Raw genomic sequence first — 25,694 nt, forward strand, 5'->3', positions numbered from 1 at the left:
ACTGAATAATCAGAATATAAATGTTTTGGCAAAATTATACGTAAATTTGTTGCAAAACTTCTTGAATACAGAAAACTGTTTAAGGATATACTGACATTTTTAGGACTTGATTATATAGATGCTTTGCTTTTAACTTTTTACTTTGTTGTCCTAAAAATCAAATCAATTGGACCATTATACCACAAAAAAATTGTTGTTAGAAAAAGATAAAAAACAGCATGTTTAAAATGGACGTACGGACATTCTGGTAACGTTTATAGAGTTGCTACGCTTTCTAAATCGTACCTAACTCCTAGAGGAATCATCATACAAAGTTTGAAATCAAGAGGAAAATTCTAACATGCCTAAATTAACGAAAAAATCTATCCGTTGCGGACGAAAGGACGGACCGACCCTTATTATAGAAAAGCCTCGCTTTTAAAAAGCATTAAAACATGCATAAGTGTGAAGCTCGAACCCGCGACTTTAGCGCATCTGCTCATCGTTGGGGAAGATGTATGGTGTAACTGTGTCAAGACGTTGCGCTTAAACCTACGCTGCTAATTTATATGCGCGACAATGATAGTTAAGGTAGGGGGAATGCTTTGGCTCAAAACAGGCGCAACTCATTACCGTGCGCAGTTAGGACTTCAATACAAAGGTCGTGCAATTAAAGGGTTAATTGTCTTACAGTTAAGATGTCATTGCTTTGGGGCCTGCTGTTTTTAACCGTCCCCAGAGGTATTAATCGAATATAAGTGGTTAGATCAACAAATCAGACAAACGAACATTAACAAATTATTCAATTTTAAATAGAAGCCTCAACAAATATTGTGTGGTAATACTTTAGGATGCATAATATATAATAGATTTTAAGGCTTGATTGTTTCAAAAAACAAAACATATAAATAATGATTTAAAATCTGAAGAAGAAAAAAATCATCTTCCTGATTATAAGGCTGCTGCGATTTTCTGTTCTTCTTTTTTCATAACAGTAGAAAGAAGCTCTTTATAGTGCATATAAAAATATAACGGCCTACAATACAAATGACCAATAATAGGCCAGTACACAAATTAAATTGACTCATGGTAGGCCAGTATGACGTCATTTTTTATAGGCACTATAAGAATCTTTTTGTAAAAATTTAGGTGGAAAATTTTCCTACCTAAAAATGATGATTCTAAGAACAACTATTCTGTAGAAAATAACAGCCAGTACAGCAGCAAATACAGAGGCAAGCTTAACAAATAAAGTATAAAAGTAACTGGATGTGTGTCTCGCTAACCGTTAAACTGATAATTTTCTCCTTTACAGTGTAGCTTTGCATAGGTCCTGAGAAGGTTTATAACTATTTTGGATGAGGATACCACCACCCACCCAAGGTAAATTGCCCCTAGATTATTCGTATTAAAACAAAAATTGAAATTTAGGAGGGGGTTCGACAACCCCATTCCCTCAAGTGACTCCTAGCTCCTAGTTTTCTAGATAACAGAATAAGACACTTTAAAGAAACAGGGCCTTTTTATCACTCCGCCAACAACTTGTATTGGAATGTTTTAAACCCTTAACTTTAAAGTCAAATATAAAAAGAAAAGAAAACTTTACTATAGAATTAAAACTCGTTTCCAAATGCATGACACACAAACAGACAAACTTTTTTGAGATAACTGTTTTGGTGGTCCCAAGAGCCATGCAAATGTCGAGACGGATTGAGATCCTGGCTATAGAGAAGCTGCGCTACTACAGATTTTTCTACTTCAGGGATCTAAAGGGATAAGACAATTGCCGATAAATTTAAGTACATCCCAAATGATAATACATAAAATTACTCCTTTTGTAGATTACAATTAGTGGTTGAAACGTAACGGACCAATCAAATTCAAGAAAAATCCTCAAAGATATTTAGCCAGCAAATAAGATACCTTTATTATAAAACTTCTGGAACTAGTTTAATTAACAGCCCAATGTTCCTTCCCTGCCTGCTGGCACTTACCATAACCAAAATTAGCGAGTATGTGAAGAGAACTCTGCTGGATTTATTCCAAGATGGTAAATATGGCTCTAGCTTCTGAAAATTAATCCTTATTAAACAACTTTCCGCGGATAAAAAAATGAAAAATTATAAGATTAGAACTGGTTTTACTAGCCCAGAGGGACCAATACTTATTTTAAAAATAAAAGTATATCTGTGTGTCTGTCTGTGTGTACAGAATCTCCTTTACAGGGTAGCTTCTCATAGGTCCTGGGAAGGTTTATAATATTTAGAGGGAGGATACCACCACCCTCCCAGTAGAAATCGCAAAAAAAATTAACTAAACCCATCTTGCGATGGAAACATTTTTGGGTAAAAATCTGATTTTAACATAAATTAAAGAAAAACATTTTACGTGCCCCTAGAAGCCTCTAGGGGCGTAGCTGCTAGTTTCATACTAAAGTATTAGGATATATGTCTGCCTGTCTGAATATCGATGAAAGATGTCGTGAATGTGTTAAATAATTGTTCAATTAACACCCTTGAGAGCAGGTTTTAGGCTATTTAGAGGCGGATATGAAAATGAAAATTATAAGATGAAAAATGCTAACAAAGCAAGAATTAATTCTATGACTTTTATTTTAATATTCTTGGAAGATTGTTTGTATTACGATGCTATACTTAATTTTTCAGTAGAACCGGTTCTAATCCAGCGAATATTAATCGGTTTGGAAGCCATACTATAGAAAAATAATTACCTTCGTAACAGGATTTATTCTATTTCTTCGAACTAAAGTCTAAACAAAGAATAAATGTTTAAATAATAATTTAAAATAATAAATTAACCATGACGAAAGATAATCCTTATGTACAAAGTAACAGAATGTCTATCTGCCTATCTCTCTCTCTCTCTCTCTCTCTGTCTCTCTCTCTTTCACTTTCTCTTTCTCTCTCTCTCTCTTTCTCTTTCTGTGTGTGTGTGTGTGTGTGTGTGTGTCTGTTTGTCTGTCTGTCTGGATCTGGCGCTGGACTGATATGGTCCTCCTTTACAATGTAGCTTTTTTTATAGATTCTGGAAAGCTTTAAGGGAAAGTACCTCCACAATCCGAAGCTAAATTTATTTCGTTTCAAAACTGGATAGAAAATTACTTGAAACAGACAGAAGTGCCTTAAAAATGCTTCTCAAAGGCAGTCTGACCTGCAGGGATGAATTACACTTGAATATGTTATACTAGCGGCTACGCCCAAACCTATGAGAAGCTACCTTGTAAAGATGAACCATACCGATTCGGCGGTTAGCGGGATCCTTCGGTACGAACAATCAGACAAAATCCTGTTACTTTAATATAAGGTTTGACCTCATATTCTGGTCTGTTCTGTTCAATATTTTCTTGTGTTTCCAGGTCCCAGGTAAATGCTATTTTGGCCTCCCTTCTCTTCCACATGGCCACAAATACAGCACCTGAAATACACAGGGGTTTAAAGGGATAAGACAAAAGCCAATAAATTGATGTAAATCCCCAATTGTACCTAATTGGTACATAAAAATACCCCTTCTGGTAATACCAAATAGTGGTTGAAACGTTTTGTTACTTAACTTAATGAACCAACGAATCAAAATTCAACAAAACTTGCCATAGTTGTAAAGCCAACGAATAAGAAAACGTTATTATAAAACTTCGGGGACTTGGATAGTAAAAAGCCAAATGTCCTCTCCCTCCCTGTAATAACCTTGTCAAATTATCGCCTTAAAAAACGCACATTGAGTACCCAATATATGTAAATGGAGAAAGTCACTCAAAAATCAGCCATGTGACGTCATAAAAATGGGGGAGATGGAAGGAGAAGTGGGTAAGAAAACCCCTAAAAAAGAGATGGATAATCACTCATGTTTATAACGTCACATGTCTGATTTTTGAGGGACTTTCTCCATTTACCCAATATATCCTTTCTGGCCTAAAGTAATAAACAAAATATACACAAAAAAAAACACCCCACCCACCCCCTATTTTCAATATTTATGTGCTCCATTAGGTGTTTTGAGAGGGCGCAACCCACATGGAAACTTATTTAAAATACAAAGTAAGACGATGTTTGTCTGTTTGTCCATCTGTTTGTTAGTTTGTTTGTTTGTTTATTTGTACAGAAGTGTTTTGCTAACCACCGAACCGATCAGGTTCTCTTTAACAGGATAGCTTCTCATGAGTCCCGGGAAGGTTTATAAATATTTTGGGGAAGTGTACTACCACCCTACAATAGAAGTCGGCCTAGAAAAATACCCCCCCGGCCCCCCCCCCCATTCTCCAAAACAAGGCCTCTAGGGGCGAAGTCACTAGTAATCTTATAATGTATGTTAGACGGGTCTAGCTGGGAAGTGTCTTTAGATTAGAAGGACTGATCGAGAGAGTGTCTTACCCCACAAGGACATGAAGAGAGAGTATCTTATCCCACAAGGACACGAAGAGAGAGTATCTTACCCCACAAGGACATGAAGAGAGAGTATCTTACCCCACAAGGACATGAAGAGAGAGAATCTTACCCCACAAGGACATGAAGAGAGAGTATCTTATCCCACAAGGACACGAAGAGAAAGTATCTTACCCCACAAGGACATGAAGAGAGAGTATCTTACCCCACAAGGACATGAAGAGAGAGTATCTTACCCCACAAGGACATGAAGAGAGATAATCTTACCCCTCAAGGACATGAAGAGAGAGTATCTTACCCCACAAGGACATGAAGAGAGAGTATCTTATCCCACAAGGACATTAAGAAGAGAGAGAATCTTACCCCACAAGGACATGAAGAGAGAATATCTTACCCCACAAGGACATGAAGAGAGATAATCTTACCCCTCAAGGACAAGAAGAGAGAGTATCTTACCCCACAAGGACATGAAGAGAGAGTATCTTATCCCACAAGGACATTAAGAAGAGAGAGAATCTTACCCCACAAGGACATGAAGAGAGAAAATCTTACCCCACAAGGACATGAAGTGAAAGAATCTTACCCCACAAGGACATGAAGCGAGGGAATCTTACCCCACAAGGACATGAAGCGAGAGAATCTTACCCCACAAGGACATGAAGAGAGAGAATCTTACCCCACAAGGACATGAAGAGAGAGAATCTTACCCCACAAGGACATGAAGAGAGAGAATCTTACCCCACAAGGACATGAAGAGAGAGAATCTTACCCCACAAGGACATGAAGAGAGAGAATCTTACCCCACAAGGACATGAAGAGAGAGAATCTTACCCCACAAGGACATGAAGAGAGAGTATCTTACCCCACAAGGACATGAAGAGAGAGTATCTTACCCCACAAGGACATGAAGAGAGAGTATCTTACCCCACAAGGACATGAAGAGAGAGAATCTTACCCCACAAGGACATGAAGAGAGCAAAGAATACGGTGGCTTCGTTGTCAAACACATAGCTCAGGCGGGATAACACACAGGAGTCCCCAAGATTTCTAAAATTAAATAAATTTCTTACTTAAAAGTAATAGGATGTCTTTCTGTATGTACTGAAGGATTTCGCTATCCGCTGGACCGACATGGTTCTCCTTTACCTTTTTTATAGGTCCAGAGATTTTTTGGCTATTATGTAAGTAAAAGGTGTGTGCAATTTATAAATTAATGTCCATCCCCAATGATTATTCTGTGGATCAAAATTAGTGGTTGAAACGTTAAAACATTTAACTTTATGAACAACCATGCCAATCAAAATATACTCCTCGTTAAGCCAACGGAAAAGAAAACGTTATTATAAAACTTTGGGGACCAGTGTAATTAACAGCCCATTATCCCCTCCTTCTCTCTCTCTCTCTCTTTTTTCTCTCTCTCTCTCTCTCTCTCTCTCTCTCTCTCTCTCTCTCTCTCTCTCTCTCTCTCTCTCTCTCTCTCTCTCACTCTCTCTGCGTCCATAGTCTTATCCCTTAAAATCCCTAAAGATTTATATCAATACCTGAACGGACACAGTTGTTCACACTCTGGACATATTATAATCTTGTACTACTACCTGAAAGGACATAGTTGTTCACACTCTGGACATATTATAATCTTGTATTACTACCTGAAAGGACATAGTTATTCACACTCTGGACATATTATAATCTTGTATTACTACCTGAAAGGACATAGTTGTTCACACTCTGGACATATTATAATCTTGTATTACTACCTGAAAGGACATAGTTGTTCACACTCTGGACATATTATAATCTTGTATTACTACCTGAAAGCAGGGACAAGGGAAGTTCTTTCTGACCAATAATTCTATTAAAATTATGTAACTTTATCACGAAACCTATATGAGTATCTAATATTATGAATGGTTCAACTCTTATAAAAATCGGCTAGTAGTAAACTACTTTAGAGTATAAATTCGCTAAACCTCATCAAAAAAAGTGTACACTATTAAATTTGAAAACAGCTGAATATTAATCAAAACAAACAATCCATTGAACATAGTGATTTTATAAATTTTCAATTTATGGTCTAATTAAACGATAAAATTATTTTTTTTCTTCCATAATTATTTATCAAAACAATGCCCAATAGATCGTGTTATATTTTTGTGTGAATATATATTCATAAAAAATACAACAAAGATTTCGGTACATGGCCTGTTATTCGTTAAATTTTTGAATACACGTTTATATCATAGGTGATAATTTAATGCATTGCAAACAAATTGATAATATTTCAGCTATATCAAGTAAAGTGATTTTTAATTATACTATTTATGTAATAATTTCAGAAACATTTGGTAAAATGTAATCAGTTTTAGACATTGCAAGAAATAATGCCCTTACCTACATTGCTGGTAACTTTTTTAATTAACATTTATCAACCAGAGGCGTGCTGAAGGGGATGTTTTATTTCAAATGGATAGGAATAAAATTGACTTATTTAAGTAGCGAAGCCACCATCCAATTCTCGTCGTCAGTCCGTCTGTAAGTGCGTAACACTATGAGGGAAATTAGGTTTACTAAGCTACTGTTAAAGCTACACATATGAATTTTTGTCAACTTTCCCATCATTCTAGCGCATATTTGAGCATATAACATCCATAGCAGCGGGCTGCTTTAAAGCAGCCTTTTAAGTTTTCTAATATTTTGATTTTAATATATTTTCGTTTTTAATCATATTTTCAAAAGTTGTGTTGGTAATAGTATCAAAATTAGGTTCCCCGTAGTTCTAAGAATTTTGTATTAACAAATGGACAAAAGGACAAGTGGCTTTATTGTTAAATTTTACGTTTATTCTATTTAACATCAAAAGGTTAGTCAATTTAAATTCAAATCATAAAAACAGATTGACAAAAAGACATACTACGTCATTTATACACATGAGCTAATCTAAAACAAGGTTAATAATTTTTTTAACCGTTTCAAATATTTATTTCCACGAAATGGATTTAAACTTATCTAACTCATAGTTTTAAAAATATTAGTATTTTTTTGAAAATCAAACTCTTACAATATTTTTTTCTGAAATGGCAACTTTTCTTTCTTAATTTTTTTGGCATACTTGTGTAAAAGTTCATTTTTCTATAGAATATCCGGGAAGGGTCCCTTTCGTGGCAACACCCCTTAAGAGGCGATTCTTCGTATTTTCAAAATGACTTTAAATAGGTTATTTTAGGTTAGGCTATGTTATATTGGGTTAGGTGATAGCCCCTCAGGGTTAGGAAATTAACCCTCCAGAAATAGGAGAAAAGCCACTTTGAAAATAATAAGAATCGCCCCTTAAGGGGTGTTACCACGAAAGAGACCATACCCAAATATCCTTGATCTTTAAACAAATATTAAATATTTGATATTAAATACAATCCGTGGGACTGCCTTTTTAAAATCAAAGCTTTTCTATAATTAGGGTCGTTCCGTCTGCCGTGCGTACGGCAAAGTTAATTTAAACAGGTTAGAATTGTCCTATCGATTCCAAACTTTGCGTGATGATTCCTGTAGTAAAAAGGTACAATTTAGAAAGCGTAGCAACTCTATAATCAATATGAGAATGTCCGTGAATCCATTTTAAACATGTCAATTTTTAACTTTTTTGACAACAAATTTTTGTATGTTAAATTTATTCGATTCTTCTGATTGTTTGAAAACTGATTCCTATTCCAACAAGGTACAATGTTATAAGCAAAGCATCTCTATAAATAAGTCCCAAAAATGTAAGTAGGTCCTTAAACAGTATCATCTATTTATGCAGTTTTGCAACAAATTTACTTACAATATTGTTTGTGCTGATGCATTTAATATTCTGCCAATTCAGTTCTAACAATCTACAAGTGTTAATGTTCGTTTGTCCTTCCATTTCATAGCTTCGCTTTTATGGATGTTGTCATCCTTGTTTATATTTGAATTTGTTCTCATAAAATTACTTTGTTAAGGATGGACCTTGAAAAATAGAAGAGATTTACAACAGGAAGTTATACCTGAGGCTATTGATAATGTCAAGATGGATCAATATGATTGGGTTAGGTAAGATTAATACGTTTATGTTTTACTTTAATTCCTTCTTTACGTTTTATCTACAAGTTAGAGAATCTATACAAAGACAACGGTTAGACATACAAATATGATTATAGCAGTTCACACTTTTCCTCAACAGTTTAGCGGATTTTTGACCAACACGCAACAAGCGGTCAATGGATCCTATAAATAGACATATTTGCAAAATCAAAACTGGTTTTAGCTAAATTGTATCTGCTCCTTCTTCCGGATTATAGAATTTTTAAGAATTAGACTAAAAATGTGTGCTAATTTGACTTTAAAATAGCCTTTGATGTAAAATGTATATTATCTCTAACACATGAAAGCAGTAGTTGTTTTAAAACTTTTTTTTGTAGATTAATTATAACTCATGAAATTGTCGACGGGGGTACCTTCTGGTTTTAATTAATGCTTTTTTTCTTCAATTTACCTTGAAATCTTAAACTTAGAAAGTAAAAACAGTAATGAAAAATCAACATATTATTTAACTAAACAATTATGACAACATCCATAAAAGCGAAGCACTGAAACGGTAGGACAAACGGACATTAACACTTATATAGTGTCAGAACTGAATAATCAGAATATAAATGTATAAGAGTCGAAGCAAAATTGTAAGTAAATTTGTTGAAAACTGCTTGATTCAGGATAATGTTTATGGACATGCTTACATTTTTAGGACTTTATTATAGAGTTGCTTCGCTTTTAACATTATACTTTGTTGTCCCAGGAATCAGCATACCAAAAATCAGATCAATCGGATGATTAGATCACATAAAACTTTGTTGTTGAAAAAGTAAAAAAATCAATATGTTTAAAATGGATGTACGGACATTCTTGTAATGATTATAGAGTTGCTATGCTTTCTAAATCGTACCTAATTACTAAAGGAATCACCATGCAAAGTTTGAAATCGATATGACATATCTAACATGCCTAAATTAACGAAAAAAGCTATCCGTTTGTGAAGGACGTACGGACGGACCGACCCTAATTATAGAAAAGCTTCGCTTTTAAAAATACTGACAGTATTGATTTACAACATATTTACTGTTATTAAAAGCGAAGCTTTTCTATAATTAGGGTCGGTACGTCTGTCTGTCCGTCAGTAAAAGTTAGATTTGAAGGTGGAAATGTTAGCTTTTTTAGTGGAACGGTTAGCTTTTTTCCGTTAATTTAGAATTTTCCTATCGATTTCAAACTTTGCAAGGTTATTCCTGTAGTATTTAGGTACGACTTAGAAAGTGTAGTTACTCTAAAATCGTTACCAGAATTTCCGAACGCCCAATTTAAACTGTTCATTTTTAAAAAATTTAAAACAACATATTTTTATGTGATAAAATTATCCAATTGAACTGAATTTTGGGATACTGATTCCTAGGACAACAAAGTACAATGTTATAAGCGATGCATCTCTTTATCAAGTCCTAAAAATGTAATTATGTCCTTAAACATTAACTTGTATTTAAACAGTTTTTAAACAATAAGCAATTTAACACTCGAATTTTGTATGAAAGACACAATAGTATAAGTTATCAAACACATAAACATTAGATTGTTGAAGAAATTAGGCATTTAATTGATTATATCAAAGGAAAGTTATTAATAAGTATAGTCTAATTAGTTAAAAACTGAATAGTTCATTATTCATTAAATAGTTTTACTATTAAGTAAATTTGTTGCAAAATACAACATACTGTTTAAGGACATTCCTACATTTTTAGGACTTTATTATATATGTGCCTCATTTATAACGTTGTACCTTGTTGTAGTATTTATTACAAAAAGGTTTAAAACTTTTTGTCGAATTGCTATGCTTTCTAAATCGTACCTTACTACTAAAGGAATAACCAACCAAGTATGAAATCAATAGGATAATTATAAAAGGCCTAAATTAATGATAAGAGCTATCCGTTGCGGACAGACAGACCAACCCTTAATAAAGAAAAGCTTTACTATTAAAATCAAACATCAGAAAAAGTCTTGTTTTTTTAAATTACAATTATAGATTCACAACGACCAAAATCTTTGACCTATGTAGATTATGATCACATTTAAAAAAAGGTTTTGCCATGTCTTAAATAAGATACAAAATTAAATAAAAATTGTTTTCAATTGCTAAATAATCTTTAATACACCAGACATTAATTTGATGTTAAATTAAAATATACTATATATATCTCTATATAAAAAAATAGCGATTTTGCCCCTAGCATCTAGTTGGTCTGTTTTCTGGCGTAAGGCATAACAGACTTAAGACTTAAATCTAAAAATCAAATAACCTGAACCCATCCTGGATCCTATGTACGTGAAGCTTTCCTAGAGTGTAGAACTAAATCAGCTATCGAAATCTTAAGCTACAGATAAAATACATACTGTTTACATACAAAACATATCAGATGATCATTATCAAATTTTTGTCAACTTTAATGCAATTAAAATTAAAAAACATTTACTTTACCTAGTAACTATTAAGTAATAAAATGGTAAATGAAGTGTATTCAAGTATATCTTTTAAAATAATGTTTTTAAATGAACCTTTCGTGTCATATATTATCCCACTTACTGTTTCATTATATCAAAATTTTATCCATATAAAATTTAAAATGGTTTAGAACAGAAAAGATAGACTTTTGTGTAATAAACGGCTAAGTATCTAATCAATTAGGATTAGTGCTTTTTACATGACTTTTTATATCACTAATAATGCATAAAATAACCACTGTTATACATCCTAAATATGCAGTGTTGAATTGTCTATAAAAATATTTTTTTAAAGCCTCAACAAATATGACAAAATTTTTACAATCTTTAAACTATAAGATGATTTTTGATTAAAGGTTATTTTAAAGTCAAATAATCACATATTTTTATCAAAAATCTTTGAAATACTATAGACACGAAGAAGGAGCAGATACAATTTAGGTAAAACCAGTTTTGATTCAGCAAATGTGTATATTTATAGGATCCATTGACCGCTTGATGCGTGTTGGTTTTAAATCCGCTAAACTGTTGAGGAAAAGCGTGAGTTCTGCTAAAAATATCATGCATACAATCTTATGTGTGTAAGAAGAAATAATTTAGATATTTGTTCTAGGAGAATTAGTAGAAGACAGCTAAGCACAGCCAATGAAGATATACGAAATAGTAAGAAGAACAAAAGAAATATTTGAAAACTTTCATGGACCAAATTTAAAGCGGAAAGGGGTAGTTAAAGGATTAGTGGGAAAAATTATGGAGGAAAATCCTTCCTGGATATAACAATAAAAAAGTACTTTAAAGTAGTAAGACTCAACACGTTTGCAAGGTCCTTTAGAAATAGGGGGGGGGGGGGGGTTAATGCAACCATCTCGTAATTAATGATTAAATGGCACTTAGAATCCGAATTTCATTACGAAACTTATTAATACTTGGTATGTATATTGGTTACATTTAGCTGTTTTTTTTTCTATTTTTATGGCAAATCTGTCATAAATTACGTAGGAATCAACAGCAAATAGTACCAGCAAATACCGGCTAGAACCGTTTTGGAGAGGCAAAGTGTATTATGTGGAGATAGGTTTCGTGACGGATTTGCCCTAAAAGTAGCCAAAAAATGGCTAGTTGCTACTTTTCCAACTTTTTGTTCAATTTAGGGAAAATAGACATATCAAGGATTACTCATGCCAAGTTTTGTAACGAAATCTGGATTCTAAGTGCCATTTAATCATTGATTACGAGATGGTTGCATTACCCCCCACCCCTTTTTTAAATTGTAACCTCTGATTAAAACCATTCTTAAATTTGTCATCATAGATGCTATACAATCAATTTCCTTTAAGCTTTTAAATGATCAAACAAATTAAGGTTAAGAAGAATCAATAGCAATATAAAATTATCCAAAAAGATATCTTTGAGGTCATTCAAACATATTGGTGCAAATATCATTGAAATAAAATGTCTTATTAGTGGCCAAAAAATTAGTTAGTTGTACTTGAATTGAAGGCTTTGATTTAACATTTGTAATAGCTATAGCCTGTAGATAGTTTAGAATATTACAGTTCTACACAAAAGTATGACTTACTTGCATTTTAGGATTACAATTAAAAAAATGGTTCGGGTAGGTTTCTAAGAAAGGGTGTTTTAAGCTAGACAGGAAAACAATTTAGATTATTTTACTGCATTGATATTTGTTATATAGGTCAGCAATTACACAAAATAAAAAAAATTAAATTATTTCATGAATATATTTTACTAAAATTTGTAATCATTTATAATTTATTGTTACCTATGTATTGTTATCATTTTTAATTGTTTTGTTAAGTTTGCTTAATTGATATGTAAATATATCATTAATTCAAAAACATTTTTATACATTATTGTTTAATTCAAAATAATAGGTTAGTTAGTTTTGTCTAAGTCTGTATTATATTCTTAAAAGCGAAGCTTTTCTATAATTACGGTCTTTCCGTCCGTCCGTACGTCCGTCCATAACGGATAGCTTTTTTCGTTAATTTAGGCATGTTGATTCCTGTAGTAGTTAGGTACGATTTAGAAAGCCTAGCAACTCTATAATCATTACCAGAATGTCCGTACGTTCATTTTAAACATGTTGATTTAAAAAAAAAATTGGAATCTTGATTGGTCAATTTAATCTAAATATTTTTGATCTAGAGAAGGTTTTTTATGTTTATCATCATTGGGGAAATACATTAATTTATCGTTCTTTGTCTTATCCCTTAAGATACAGGATGAGATTTATTATAAGAAATTAAGGCATTAAACTAGATTTTTAAAAGCGAAGCTTTTCTATAATTAGGGTCGGTCCGTCCGTCCGTAACGGATAGCTTTCTTCGTTAATTTAGGCATGTTAGAATTGTCCTATCGATTTCAAACTTTGCATGGTGATTCCTGTAGTAGTTAGGTACGATTTAGAAAGCCTAGCAACTCTATAATCATTACCAGAATGTCCGTACGTCCATTTTAAACATGTTGATTTTTTTTACTTTTTTAACAACTAATTGTTATGTGATCTAATAATCCAATTGATCTGATTTTTGGTATACTGATTCCTGGGACAACAAAGTTCAATTTTATAAGCGAAGCAACTCTATAATAAAATCCTAAAGTTGTAAGTAGATCCATAAACATTATTCTGTATCAAGCAGTTTTTCAACAATTTTACTTACAATTTTGCTTCGATTCTTATACATTTATATTCTGATTATTCAGTTCTGACATTATACAAGTGTTAATGTCCGTTTGTCCTACCGTTTCAGTGCTTCGCTTTTATGGATGTTGTCATCCTTGTTTAATAGCCTCGATCTAGGGGCTTTTTATTCAAATAGGCAGAAGGTGGCTACAAAAATAATTTTAAATCATTTTAAGACCTAAATATCAAATTAGAATGGCCTGAAACCATTACTAGACCTATTTTAAGATTCTCTCAAAGAGAGAACGTAATCGGTTCAGTAGTTATTGAGATCTTAAGCTTCAGACAACAAATCCTTAATACAGTATATAGGACTAGTGGCTAGGGGACTCTATCTCCGAAGGGGTAAAGAGGTGGAAGACAAATAGCCTAAAACTATCCCGAGATCTATGTGAGGCTTTACTGTAAAGGAGGACCATATCGGTTCAGCGGTTAGCAAGATCCTTCGCTACTGACAAAAAAAATTATAACTGGTAAGAGGGGGAAAAGTCGACCTCATCCCATTTCAAATTTGAGTTTAAAAAGAGTTAAAAAAATATTTTTGGGGGGATATTTTAAAATAGTTTAAAACCTTCCCAGGACCTATAAAAAGCTTCACAGTTACGGAGAACAATATCGGTTTAGCAGTTAGCGAGATCCTTCAGGACAGACAAAAAACGCTTACTACTTTATGTAATAGGATGACGATAATATCTTTTCAAAGATATTGTTTTTGCTTGCCCATTTTCCTTTAGTTTGTCTGTGTTTACTTACATACATTAAGATTTATCATCTATAATACAAGATTTAAAATATTTTTGTGCAAGCAAAAAAAAGAAAATTTGATGCGCTTTGTTAAATATGTAGTTTAGAATCTGGCCGCTAGGTATCTCAAACAAAAAATATAATATGGGTCAAAGATAGATAAAGTACATAATTTAATAATCATTGAACATAAATGTGTTTTGAAAATTGTTTATGATACAATTTTATGAAAAAAAAGTAAGAACAAGAAAAAAATTTAACTAGTCAACTGTATACTTGTTAAATGAAATAAATGGTTCTCTATTTTCAGAATTTTGATTAGATAGGCTTATAGTAAAATTAAGGTCAACAAATCTGACAAAATCAAGTTAGTATTGCATCATAAATTGATCCTTTACGATCATACTGAAGCTAAAAGTTGCTCTAGCTGCAAACTAGAATAATTTAGATTATGGTGAAATATTGCCTTTTACTATTGTTTGCCAGAATAGCCTTCCCTTGTCCCTGCCTGAAAGGACATAATTGTTCACACTCTGGACATATTATAATCTTGTATTACTACCTGAAAGGACATAGTTGTTCAAACTCTGTACATATTTTAATCTTGTATTACTACCTAAAAGGACATAGTTGTTCACACTCTGGACATATTATAATCTTGTATTACTACCTGAAAGGACATAGTTGTTCACACTCTGGACATATTATAATCTTGTATTACTACCTGAAAGGACATAGTTGTTCACACTCTGGACATATTATAATCTTGTATTACTACCTGAAAGGACATAGTTGTTCAAACTCTGGACATATTTTAATCTTTTATTACTACCTGAACGGACATAGTTGTTCACACTCTGGACATATCATAATCTTGTATTACTACCTGAACGGACACAGTTGTTCACACCCTGGACATATTATAATCTTGTATTACTACCTGAAAGGACATAGTTGTTCACTAGTGTGGCCCAAATGAAGGTCTAAATCGCTTTTCAATGTGCGTCAGGTAAAAATAGGTTATGCATTGTTTGTAGATTTTAGCCCTATAATTGATTTTAAGAAAAAATCTATCGCTATCTCGTCATATGCATTTTTACTTTCATTCTTTCTTCCCCAATTAATATAGCCTTACACAAGATATAAAGCAAAACATCAAATTTTCTGTCTGTTTGTTTACAAACATTGAAATAAAATATTAAAATCACCAGGAATAAACATATGAAGAAAGAAAGTATTTAATTTTTTTATGTACAATTACAATAATTTGGGAAAGCTAATTCATACAGCAAAATCATTGAAGAAAAATAATTAAAGATATGCCTTACTCTTTATTCCTGGTTTGATAATAAAGAATCAAATTTTTTTTGCAATATTAATTTTTTTATTAGTATCCTTTTTTAAAGTTGGATTAGAGAATAAGTGTTTTACATATTTTTTTACCTTCATTTAATTTCTTATTTAAATAAATTGTCTCTTTATTAGCGATAATGTCTGTTGAGACATGAAATTTATTAAAAACTCTTTTTCCTATTTTATGTCTTTAAAATGTAGATTTTTTAGAGTTTTTCATCATTTCTCTTCTCATAAGACTAATAGCTACTGTTTTAGTTCAATTTCTTACACAAATTATCATTTTAAATAAAACAATGTTTTTAGACGTTTTTTGGAATTATTCGGCAGGAATGGCGGTTCTGCCTACTTTTTATAATTGCTTCATATTTGAACTCTTGTTACATTATTTTAGGTTGGCAGTTCTTTACTTATTTCTTGTTAAAATCATGAAAATATGAAGTTTTTGATAAAAAGCTTAAGATTGAAATTTCGAGATCAATTTTCATTGTAGAGAGATCTAGTTGTCACTAAAAGGTCTACTTTTGAGCCGGTAACAACTTCAAGGTATCCGCAAATTGATATGGTAAAGATTTAAAAATTCATGTTTTTTTGGGCCAGTCTATTGTTCACCCTCTGGACATATTTTAATCTTGTATTACTACCTAAAAGGACATAGTTGTTCACACTCTGGACATATTATAATCTTGTATTACTACCTGAAAGGACATAGTTGTTCACACTCTGGACATATTATAATCTTGTATTACTACCTGAAAGGACATAGTTGTTCACACTCTGGACATATTATAATCTTGTATTACTACCTGAAAGGACATAGTTGTTCAAACTCTGGACATATTTTAATCTTGTATTACTACCTGAAAGGACATAGTTGTTCACCCTCTGGACATATTACAATCTTGTATTACTACCTGAACGGACACAGTTGTTCACACTCTGGACATATTATAATCTTGTATTACTACCTGAACGGACACAGTTGTTCACACTCTGGACATATTATAATCTTGTATTACTACCTGAACGGACACAGTTGTTCACACTCTGGACATATTATAATCTTGTATTACTACCTGAACGGACACAGTTGTTCACACTCTGAACATATTAATCTTGTATTACTACCTAAAAGGACATAGTTGTTCACACTCTGGACATATTACAATCTTGTATTACTACCTGAACGGACACAGTTGTTCACACTCTGGACATATTTTGATCTTGCCAAGCTTCTCAGGATCACATATTTCAGCACTTAAAGAACATAATAATATTTATTAATTGAAATGTCAAAAATTATGTTATCTAACTCTAATCTTTTTACATAGACTGTTGTTTGTATTTTGTGGTTTTTTTCCTTGAAATGACGATTGAGAATAAAAAACTTAGTTTTTAGATAATATATTTAGCATTAAAAAGATAAAAGTCTTTTTGATAAAGTAGCCTTGGGTTGAGATGGATCAATAGCTTTTAAAGCTAATTAATTAAAAATATTCTTTGCTGGTCATCATCCCTTTCAAAACAGTTAAAGCAATCTGGGCAAATTCACTCATATTGGATTCTTCCAATTTTCCCTCTGGGTTAGTTTACTGCAGTTAAAGGCCCCGCAGAGTTAAAGGGGACAAAGTGTCTTAAAAATTCAGCCATGTGACGTAATAACAATGAGTGAATATCCATCTCTTTTCGGGATGTTTTTCTTTTCCACTTCTCCTCTCATCTCTCTCATTTTTATGACGTCACATGGCTGATTTTTTAGACACTTTGTCCCCGTACAAATTAAAGTTAGAGAGGTAATTGTATTTTTTTTCCAGGAGCAATTTATCTTGGAACGGTGAAGGTCAACTCCCTCAAAATACCTATGAAAGTTCTTTTAAGAATATTCACTCCAAAGGAGAACCACATCGGTTCAGCGAATCTTCGATACAAGCGGCAGCCGCCCTTTTTAAATTCCATAGCATCATTTTAAACTTTTTAAACAATTACCCTTAGCCAATAAAAGGTCTAAATTCTAATAATACCAATCTTTTCCAAAATTGTTTATCAAATGGTCCATCATTTTCCGAGATCTTATGGAACAAACATAGTAACATACATTTAGTTTTTATTTTACCTGACAGGATTTAACTCTGGATCTAGAACTGTGCAGGCCCCGTACAGGAACACGCACACACCAACAAATGCGGGAGCTATCAACATCTGATTGTAGAAGCAGCTTATAGTGACGAATAAAAAATGACGTCATACAATCGATACAAATAATGAATGATAGGCCAATACACAGACTTAATTACCAATGGCAAGCAGGTAAACATTTTTATTGACCAAAGGTAGGCCAGTATGACGTCAATTCTTATAGGCACTATAGAGGCTTCCCTGATTGTAGAATCCTAGCCAGGCAAAATACAGAGCTACCTGAAATTTAATTCATAACATGAAAGTTTAGCTTAACAATAGATTTATAGCATAGATGTATATACGGATAACTACCAAGTCCCCTATCTTACGGACCTAAAAGTTTGCAGACTTTATTAGTTTAACTATGGGCCTTAACCAAGGACATCCAAGCTTTTTTTGTAAAGAGAATATAATCTCAATGGTGTGGGGGGAAAGATATTCAAGTAGGAGGGGGGTGTAGGGCTCATCCATCCTTAAACCCCCAATCTTAATTTGGGGAGTGGGGGGGGGTGGGGGAATAGTTAATAGAAACTTGGGAAGGTTAATTGTAATAACAGTTTGTTAACTGTACAAAGTCTGATATTGATAAAACGATTGTAACATGCTTAGACAGAGCTATCCGTTACGGACACAAGGACAGATGGGCGTACCAACCCTAAATGTAGGAAAGCTTTGCTTCCAAAAAAAAGGCACCTTATCTCCAAAGTATCTTCTGATGAGGTGCAGAGGTTGTTTCTTTACAATATTTCTCAGGTGGGTCCACTCAGAAAATAGAATCTAAACCAGAAATCCTTATATAAAATTAAACATGATGTTTGTTTGTATTTCTATGTATACTGAAGGATCTCGCTAGCTGCTGAACCGATTTGGTTGTCCTTTACAGTGAAGCTTCTCATAGGTCTAGTTAAACCATCCCTTAAGAATCTTTACTGTAAAAGAGAACCAGGTCGGTCCAGCGGTTAGTGGGATCCTATGAAGTGTGTGTGGGGGAAGGGGGGGAAGGTTGAATTCGACCCCCCATTTTCAATTTTAGCTTTAGAAGAAAAAGTATAAATAAAATTTGTCGGGGAGGAATTTTTTTTTTATTGGCGATTTATCTTGGGAGGGTGGTTTTACCCTCTTCTATAAAAGTTATAAACGTTTCCTGAATTTACTTATAAGGAGAACCATATTGTAAAGGAGAACCATATTGGTTCCGCGGTTAGCGAGATCCTCAGTATACAAAACAGAAAGACATCCTGTTACTTTTATATAGGAATAAAAAATATTTTGTTAGCCTTTTAACTATTTTATATATAGGCAGTTTAAGTGGATTTGAAGTTGCGAAGTGGATATTTATTTCTTACCTGTCTGTCAGTTTTATCAGGTTTACTGGTTTGATTTGGACCATCATGAAGCGGGTAGGCAGCTGTATATACACCATCACTTAGCAGTCTTTTTATACCCATCTAAATCATATAAAACAAATGACGAACCTAGTAATAGTGTCTAACTTTTTATCTTTGTGACGTAACAAAAATCGAAGGATGAGAGGGGAGGTGGGAAAGGAAATCCCTAAAAAAGAGATGGATTTTTGTTACGTCACAAAGATAAAAAGTTAGACACTATTACTAGGTTCACAAATGACACATTATTAACGAAAAAAAAACATTTTTCTGCATGTGGCCTTTTTTAACCATTTAAATTCCGATTTTTCGCGCATTTTCTCACTGTGGTGTTTTCACAATGAAGAAAATTGCATTTTTTCGAGATTTTTAAGTTTACAAATTTTACATTATTTTTCAACTTACATACATTTTTATACATCAAAATAATCCCTCATATGGGTAGAATATAAAAATCCAGGGAGTAAGGGAGGGGACAATGGGCAATTAATTCAATATAAGAGTTATCAAAGAAAGGGCATGAAATCCAGTTTAATTCATTAAATTTGTAGGAAATTATAAAGGGATTGTTAATTGAATAATAGATTTCCATAGCGTCATGTAAAGTGAAATCACAACTTGTTTTTGATGAAATATATTGAGGTTTTTTGGTGTGATTTTTATATTAAAAGATTATTGGACCCGCTGCTAGCAAGAATATGACTGCCCCTTTTTATTCTGTTTATTTCCCTTGCCCCTTGCCCCCACCTCCCTTCTTCCTTCTCCCCGTCTGCTACATTCCAAACTAACACAACGAGTGTTTATTTCCCTTCCCCCCACTTCCCTTATCCCTTCTCCCCGTCTGCAATATTCAAAACATACATAACGAGTAGCGGCATTCTATGCGCAAGTCCCAAAACTCAGTCAGAAACTGCTAAATTCTTGCACATTCACTTTAAGCCAGTCCCCAAAGTCTGAGACTCCTATAAATTGAATATTCGATCCATTGTCCCCTCCCTTACTCCCTGATAAAAATCACAACATCATATATTACAGGGTGTCCCAACAAAAATGTCAAAACACATTTTTTTGAACTTTTGACACCCGTCTAAATGGGGGACTGCCGTTTACACATCCAGCAAATTTACACTGGATGTGTTTTCGCGAGTGCAATGGATGTATTTATGACAAACTGAATTTTTACTGTATATATGACAGTAAAATCGATTCTCATGCCATAAATACATCCAACACTGGCCATAATATCTTTATACATATGTCAAAAATACATCTGACACTGGCATTTACACATCCATAATTTTTCAATTATAAGTCATAAATACATCTAAGCATGGTATAAGAAATATATATTAGGGTGGGTCGATTTTGGACATTTTTTTCTGAGGCCAAAGCGGGGATCTGCAAATGATTTGTGTGAGTATAATACACCTCTGGATGATTTAAAATTTATCCTAAGTCTTAAAACCGCTGACGACCAGACATTCAATTGTATAGCTATTTGTAAATGGAAGTCAAAAATTTATTGAATCAGAACTATGGCTTCATGGTGTTCCTAGGAAAGGCATTGAGGAGTAGAATCAGGAACTTTTAACCGTTTCAAAAAATCTCGTTCCTAGCCTGAGAAAATCTAAAAAATCTCTACAAATTGGACAATTCTCAATAAACCTTTAAAAAATGTGGTTTTTTTTAGTGATTTCTAAGGCTAGGAACGAGATATTTTGAAACGGACAAAAGTTCCTGATTCAGCTCCTCAAGGCCTTTCCAGGGAGCACCATGAAGCCATAGTTCCAATTCAAAAAATTTTTTGAATGTCGTCTTTGCATATTAATAAGTAATCAAATATATTTTTTAGTGGTCGCGTTCTAGAACTCAATTTTTTAAAATTCTTTTTCGGTCAGAAATGTTTTAAAGGTTAATCTTATCCGTTGCATATCCCCTCTTTGTCTAATTCCAATATGAACCCGCCCTAATATATATGTATGGTCTTTCAAAAGGTTATAAGCAACTTTATATACTTCATTATTTAGCAGTCTTTTTTTATACATCTAAATATGTATATTAATATAGGACAGATATAACAAAGAATATATGTATGTATGGTCTTTCATATGGGACGAAGCCTAATCTGCACCACTTTTGTACCACTTTTGATTCCTGTGACGTCATAAAAATGAGCAAGATGAGAGGAGAAGTGGGAAAAAGAAAACCCCCTCAAAAGAGATGTAGAATCCCTCATATTTATGACGTCACATGAATCAAAAGTGGTGCAGATTAGGCTTCGTCTTCATAAGGTTATGTGCAATTTTAGGAGCATGGAAAGAAAACGAAGTAGCGGGTTTCATCGTAATTTCACAGTAGCTTTTAATAGGTTTTTTTAGGTTAGGATAGGATATGTAAATGTTAATGATAGCCCAGCAGGGTTAGGATATTGGCCCCGTAGGGTTAGAGCCCGCTAGAAATAGTAGAAAATCTACTGTGAAAATACGACGAAACCCGCAACTTCGTTTTCTTTCCATGATCCAAATATTTTTATAAAAGCGGGTAGTTTTCTCTGTTTATGCCAAACCCACATGAGTGACCCAAATCTTGCGTGGCTAACCCTGTACCAAACATAACCTAACCTAACCTTACATAAAGTAAAACACAACAAACGAGAACTAACCCTCCCCCCTTTATTTTCAATTTATTTTAGAGTAGGGTGAGGGATTTTTGTTTTCGATTAAGCACTTGCTTCTTATTACATGTATTAAATAAAATTGGTAGTTGCACGAAGTGCATTTAAACTTGAATTAACTGAACTGTACGTTTTTTCCTGTTCAATAGTTTAAACTACACCTATAGGACATATACAGTGTGTTTTTTTATGAGAACTTTTTTGAAAGTAATTTTACCCCACTTATAGTTATCAGAATTCAATGATTAATGGCTTATTTTCTTCGTTTTTTATAACCATTTAAAGGAGACCAAAAAAATATTTCAGTTTTTATTAAAAAAGTACAGTAAAATAAAAAATTCAAAACTTAGGTGTCAACATCTATAAATAGTTTTAGAGCATTTTTCTCATGCTCAAATCTTCTACACTTTGCAAGAATGGCTGCAAAACGCTTCAAAGTTGAGATACAGAGGTAAAAATTGATAAAGATACTTTTGGGGACATTTACTATAACATATAAAAGTTTGAAGGCCATATCTCAACAAGGGAGGGAATACTGCCCCCCCCCCCCCCAAAGTGGACTACTGATAATCCAATTTTTTTCTTGCAAAGGGTAGAAGAATTGAGCTTAAGAAAAATGCGCTAAAACCTTTTTTAGATGTTGACATCTAAGTTTTGAATTTTTAATTTTACTTTACTTTTTTAATAAAAACAAAAATTTTTTTTTGATGTTCTCTAAATGGTTATAAAAAACGAAGAAAATAAGCCATTAATCATTAAATTCTGATAACTATAAGTGGGGTAAAATTACTTTCAAAAAAGTTCTCATAAAAAAACACACTGTATATGAAAGAATTTCAATTTTCTACCAGATAAAGACTTGAAAATCATATTTTTTAGATATATGCAACATATATGGCTGTCAGCTGTTTTCACAAAAACAGCTTGACGACTAATTTAGTGATTTCTAATTGTTTGTTATTTATTGTAATACAAAATTATATATGTTTGATAGTATACTTGTAACTTATGCTTGAAATTATTTTTCTGAAATGCACTACAAGCAACTATATCTTTTAATGTGTGGAGACTTTTGTTAATAAACATTAGAATGTAAAATTATCTCTCTTTTAAATTTTAGTATCATAACTTCTTCATGGCAAGGAAATGTCATTCTGTTCAACTTTTACCAGAACCTCTAGAATATAACTCGCTCAAAGTTAACTTAGGGACAGGGTTTCTAATGGCGTAAAAAAATTTAGATAAAAAATTTTCACTGCATAATTTCATTAACATTTTTATAATCATTAGAAAGTTTTAGCGATTCCCATGAAGATGAGGTTTTCAATGTTTACACGCACAAGGAAGTATTCAACGATTTTTCAAGGTTTTTTCAAGGAAAAAAATCTTCGAACTGATAAAAATCCAAAAAAAATCCTGCAATGAAATTATCTAATAATGTTTATGATAATCTTTTTGTGCTCGACGTAAAAATGTAAGATTAGTGAAAATGAATAGCCAATGAGAGGCCAGTATACACTGTAATTGACCAGTGGAAAACTTTATGCTGGCCTCTCATTGGTTATTTTATCGTATGACGTCATAATCTGTTAAGGGACTTTAATCATCTTCAAGATTAGTTATCAGTTATAAGCAAAAATTGTTGTATATGTGTTTTCTTTGCATTACTTTAGTACCTCCTATGGATATACTTGTCCTCGCTTTAATAAATATTTAAGTACCATATATTGTATCTATATCTACGTTAGTATTATCAGTCATGCAATCAAAGATTTGTCTTTTTGCGTCATGGATAATTTCTTTCATAACATTTTTCCCAGATTTTGTTTCATAAAGAGAGGGGTAGGTTTCTGGTAGAATCCGTAAAGGTTATGTGTTATATGTAAAAACAGTAGTAGAACGATAAAAATTTATGTTAACTTAAAAAAAAAATGTGTATAGTTCATTTCAATAAGAAATGCACATATTTAGTGAATATTATCGTTCTACTACTATTTTAAGCCTTAAAACACACACCTTTACGGATTCTACCAGAAACCTACCCCTCTCTTTTTAACTTATGAGTTTAGCTGTTATTGTGTAAACGTTCATTTTAGTTTTAGGTTCGAATTCAGTCTGAATACTCCTATAAACCAATAATTATTTTATATCACCCTTTATAATTTTTTTTCCAAAATAAAGGTAAGAGTTCCACAGTGTTCTCACTTTATTTGTTATTCTTACTGATGTTCTCATCGAAGCCTAGTTCACAAAAGACATAGGTCGACCTCTGGAAATTTTAGGTTGACCTAAAGAAGCTTTAGGTTGACCAATTATATAAAGGCATTTGTTAGTTGTACTTTTTAAAGTTGACCTACAGAATAAATCAGTCGATCTCTAAAAGTTGTTGGTGAACTGGGCAAGACTTTTTTCCCCTATTCATTTAATCTTTGCTTACATACATATATTTTGTTATTAATATTTTTTCTAGTTAATATATATCTGATTGCCATCCTAAATAAAGCAATGAATGCAAATAAATATCTGCATATGCATATACCTAATTTTGGGAGGCCTACTCAATGCAACACCCTGCCATAATAACATCTACTAATTAGTCATACTAAGCAGTAGCCTGGTTTATTATTGTATGTACTGCTTCGTAAGGCAGGGCGTAATCTGTCACTGAATAAATGTTTAATATGTTTATGTTTTATTTCTTTAATCTATACTCATTGTATCTTCCTATCTATACATTCGGTCAGCATCTTTTTAGTTTCCGATTGTGTACGTATCACCCTCATCCTATCTCAATATTTACCACTAGCCAAAAAAGCTTTAACCTTCCAAAAAAAATTTAAACTTGAAAAATCAAAATTTTGAATGTATAATGTAAATGTTTATACATTTAAATTTTGATTTTTTTGGAAGTTTGAAGTTTTTAGTTAGTAGTAGGATGAGGAAACACTGAGTAAACTGTGTACACATTCGGCAATTCAAATTCAACTGATCCCTACCTTTGAAGGATTATTCATAGAACAATTGAGACTAATTCCACAGTGAACTCGTTGTATTATTTGCCAGCATATCATTGACCTTTCTGCTGGAGAGAAAAAGGTTTTCTGGTCCTCGATTACAAATCTATAAATAACACATGCACGTCATAATTTTCTAAAGAATATTCTAAATTTAACTCTATACATATTATTAAAGGTTGAATAGAACATCACATTATTTTAAATATTTGCCATTTAAAATTAAAGAAAATTTAAATACTCTAAGTTAAAACCAGATATCTTAATGGTTAAGACAATACAGGATAAATTGATTGAGACAAACAGTTTAACCATATTAATAAAAAATTCTTCTTTTTTTTGAAATTTTGACACTGTTATTTTGTAGTACAGACTAATAATTAATCATCCGAGGCCCAAAACATGATTTTGGGATCAGTAAAATTTACAGTTCAATGTCCCCTCCCTTCCTGCTTTACACTTATAATCACATCCATATTCCTTGTTTATCTAACTATCTATCTATCTATTTATCTACATACCTATCTATCTATCTATCTATCTATCTATCTATCTATTTATCTACATACCTATCTATCTATCTATCTTACTTGTGTTCTTTGGCCTTAATGAATGGAGCAGTATGTAGATGATGCATAGGGGCTTTTTCTATCTATCTATATATCTATCTATCTATACATATATCTATCTATCTAT

The 25,694-nt window shown here is 32.7% G+C and overlaps 1 protein-coding gene and 1 long non-coding RNA gene across 2 annotated transcripts in view; one reads left to right on the top strand and one right to left on the bottom strand.

The window, feature by feature from the left end:
- LOC145318683 (anoctamin-4-like) overlaps window positions 1–25,694 on the bottom strand; it is a 53,445-nt gene that overhangs the window by 21,650 nt on the left and 6,101 nt on the right. Inside the window, exons 8-18 of the mRNA XM_080160123.1 lie at window positions 24,981–25,104; window positions 19,272–19,373; window positions 18,619–18,702; window positions 18,124–18,162; window positions 17,861–17,946; window positions 16,930–17,004; window positions 5,335–5,426; window positions 3,311–3,414; window positions 2,711–2,749; window positions 1,974–2,048; window positions 1,146–1,219 (exon numbers count right to left, since the gene is read on the bottom strand). Of these exons, the coding sequence (XP_080016249.1) occupies window positions 1,146–1,219; window positions 1,974–2,048; window positions 2,711–2,749; window positions 3,311–3,414; window positions 5,335–5,426; window positions 16,930–17,004; window positions 17,861–17,946; window positions 18,124–18,162; window positions 18,619–18,702; window positions 19,272–19,373; window positions 24,981–25,104 (894 nt within the window). The remainder of the gene's footprint in view (window positions 1–1,145; window positions 1,220–1,973; window positions 2,049–2,710; window positions 2,750–3,310; window positions 3,415–5,334; window positions 5,427–16,929; window positions 17,005–17,860; window positions 17,947–18,123; window positions 18,163–18,618; window positions 18,703–19,271; window positions 19,374–24,980; window positions 25,105–25,694) is intronic.
- On the top strand, window positions 6,714–11,776 carry LOC145318689 (uncharacterized). Its single transcript, XR_013879455.1, has 3 exons — window positions 6,714–6,781; window positions 8,357–8,447; window positions 11,557–11,776. It is a non-coding gene; the product is annotated as an uncharacterized LOC145318689 (long non-coding RNA).

This window comes from Acartia tonsa, chromosome 5 (assembly GCF_053477335.1).
Source record: "Acartia tonsa isolate MP-2025a chromosome 5, ASM5347733v1, whole genome shotgun sequence".
In the NCBI taxonomy this organism is placed as follows: Eukaryota; Metazoa; Arthropoda; class Copepoda; order Calanoida; family Acartiidae; genus Acartia; species Acartia tonsa.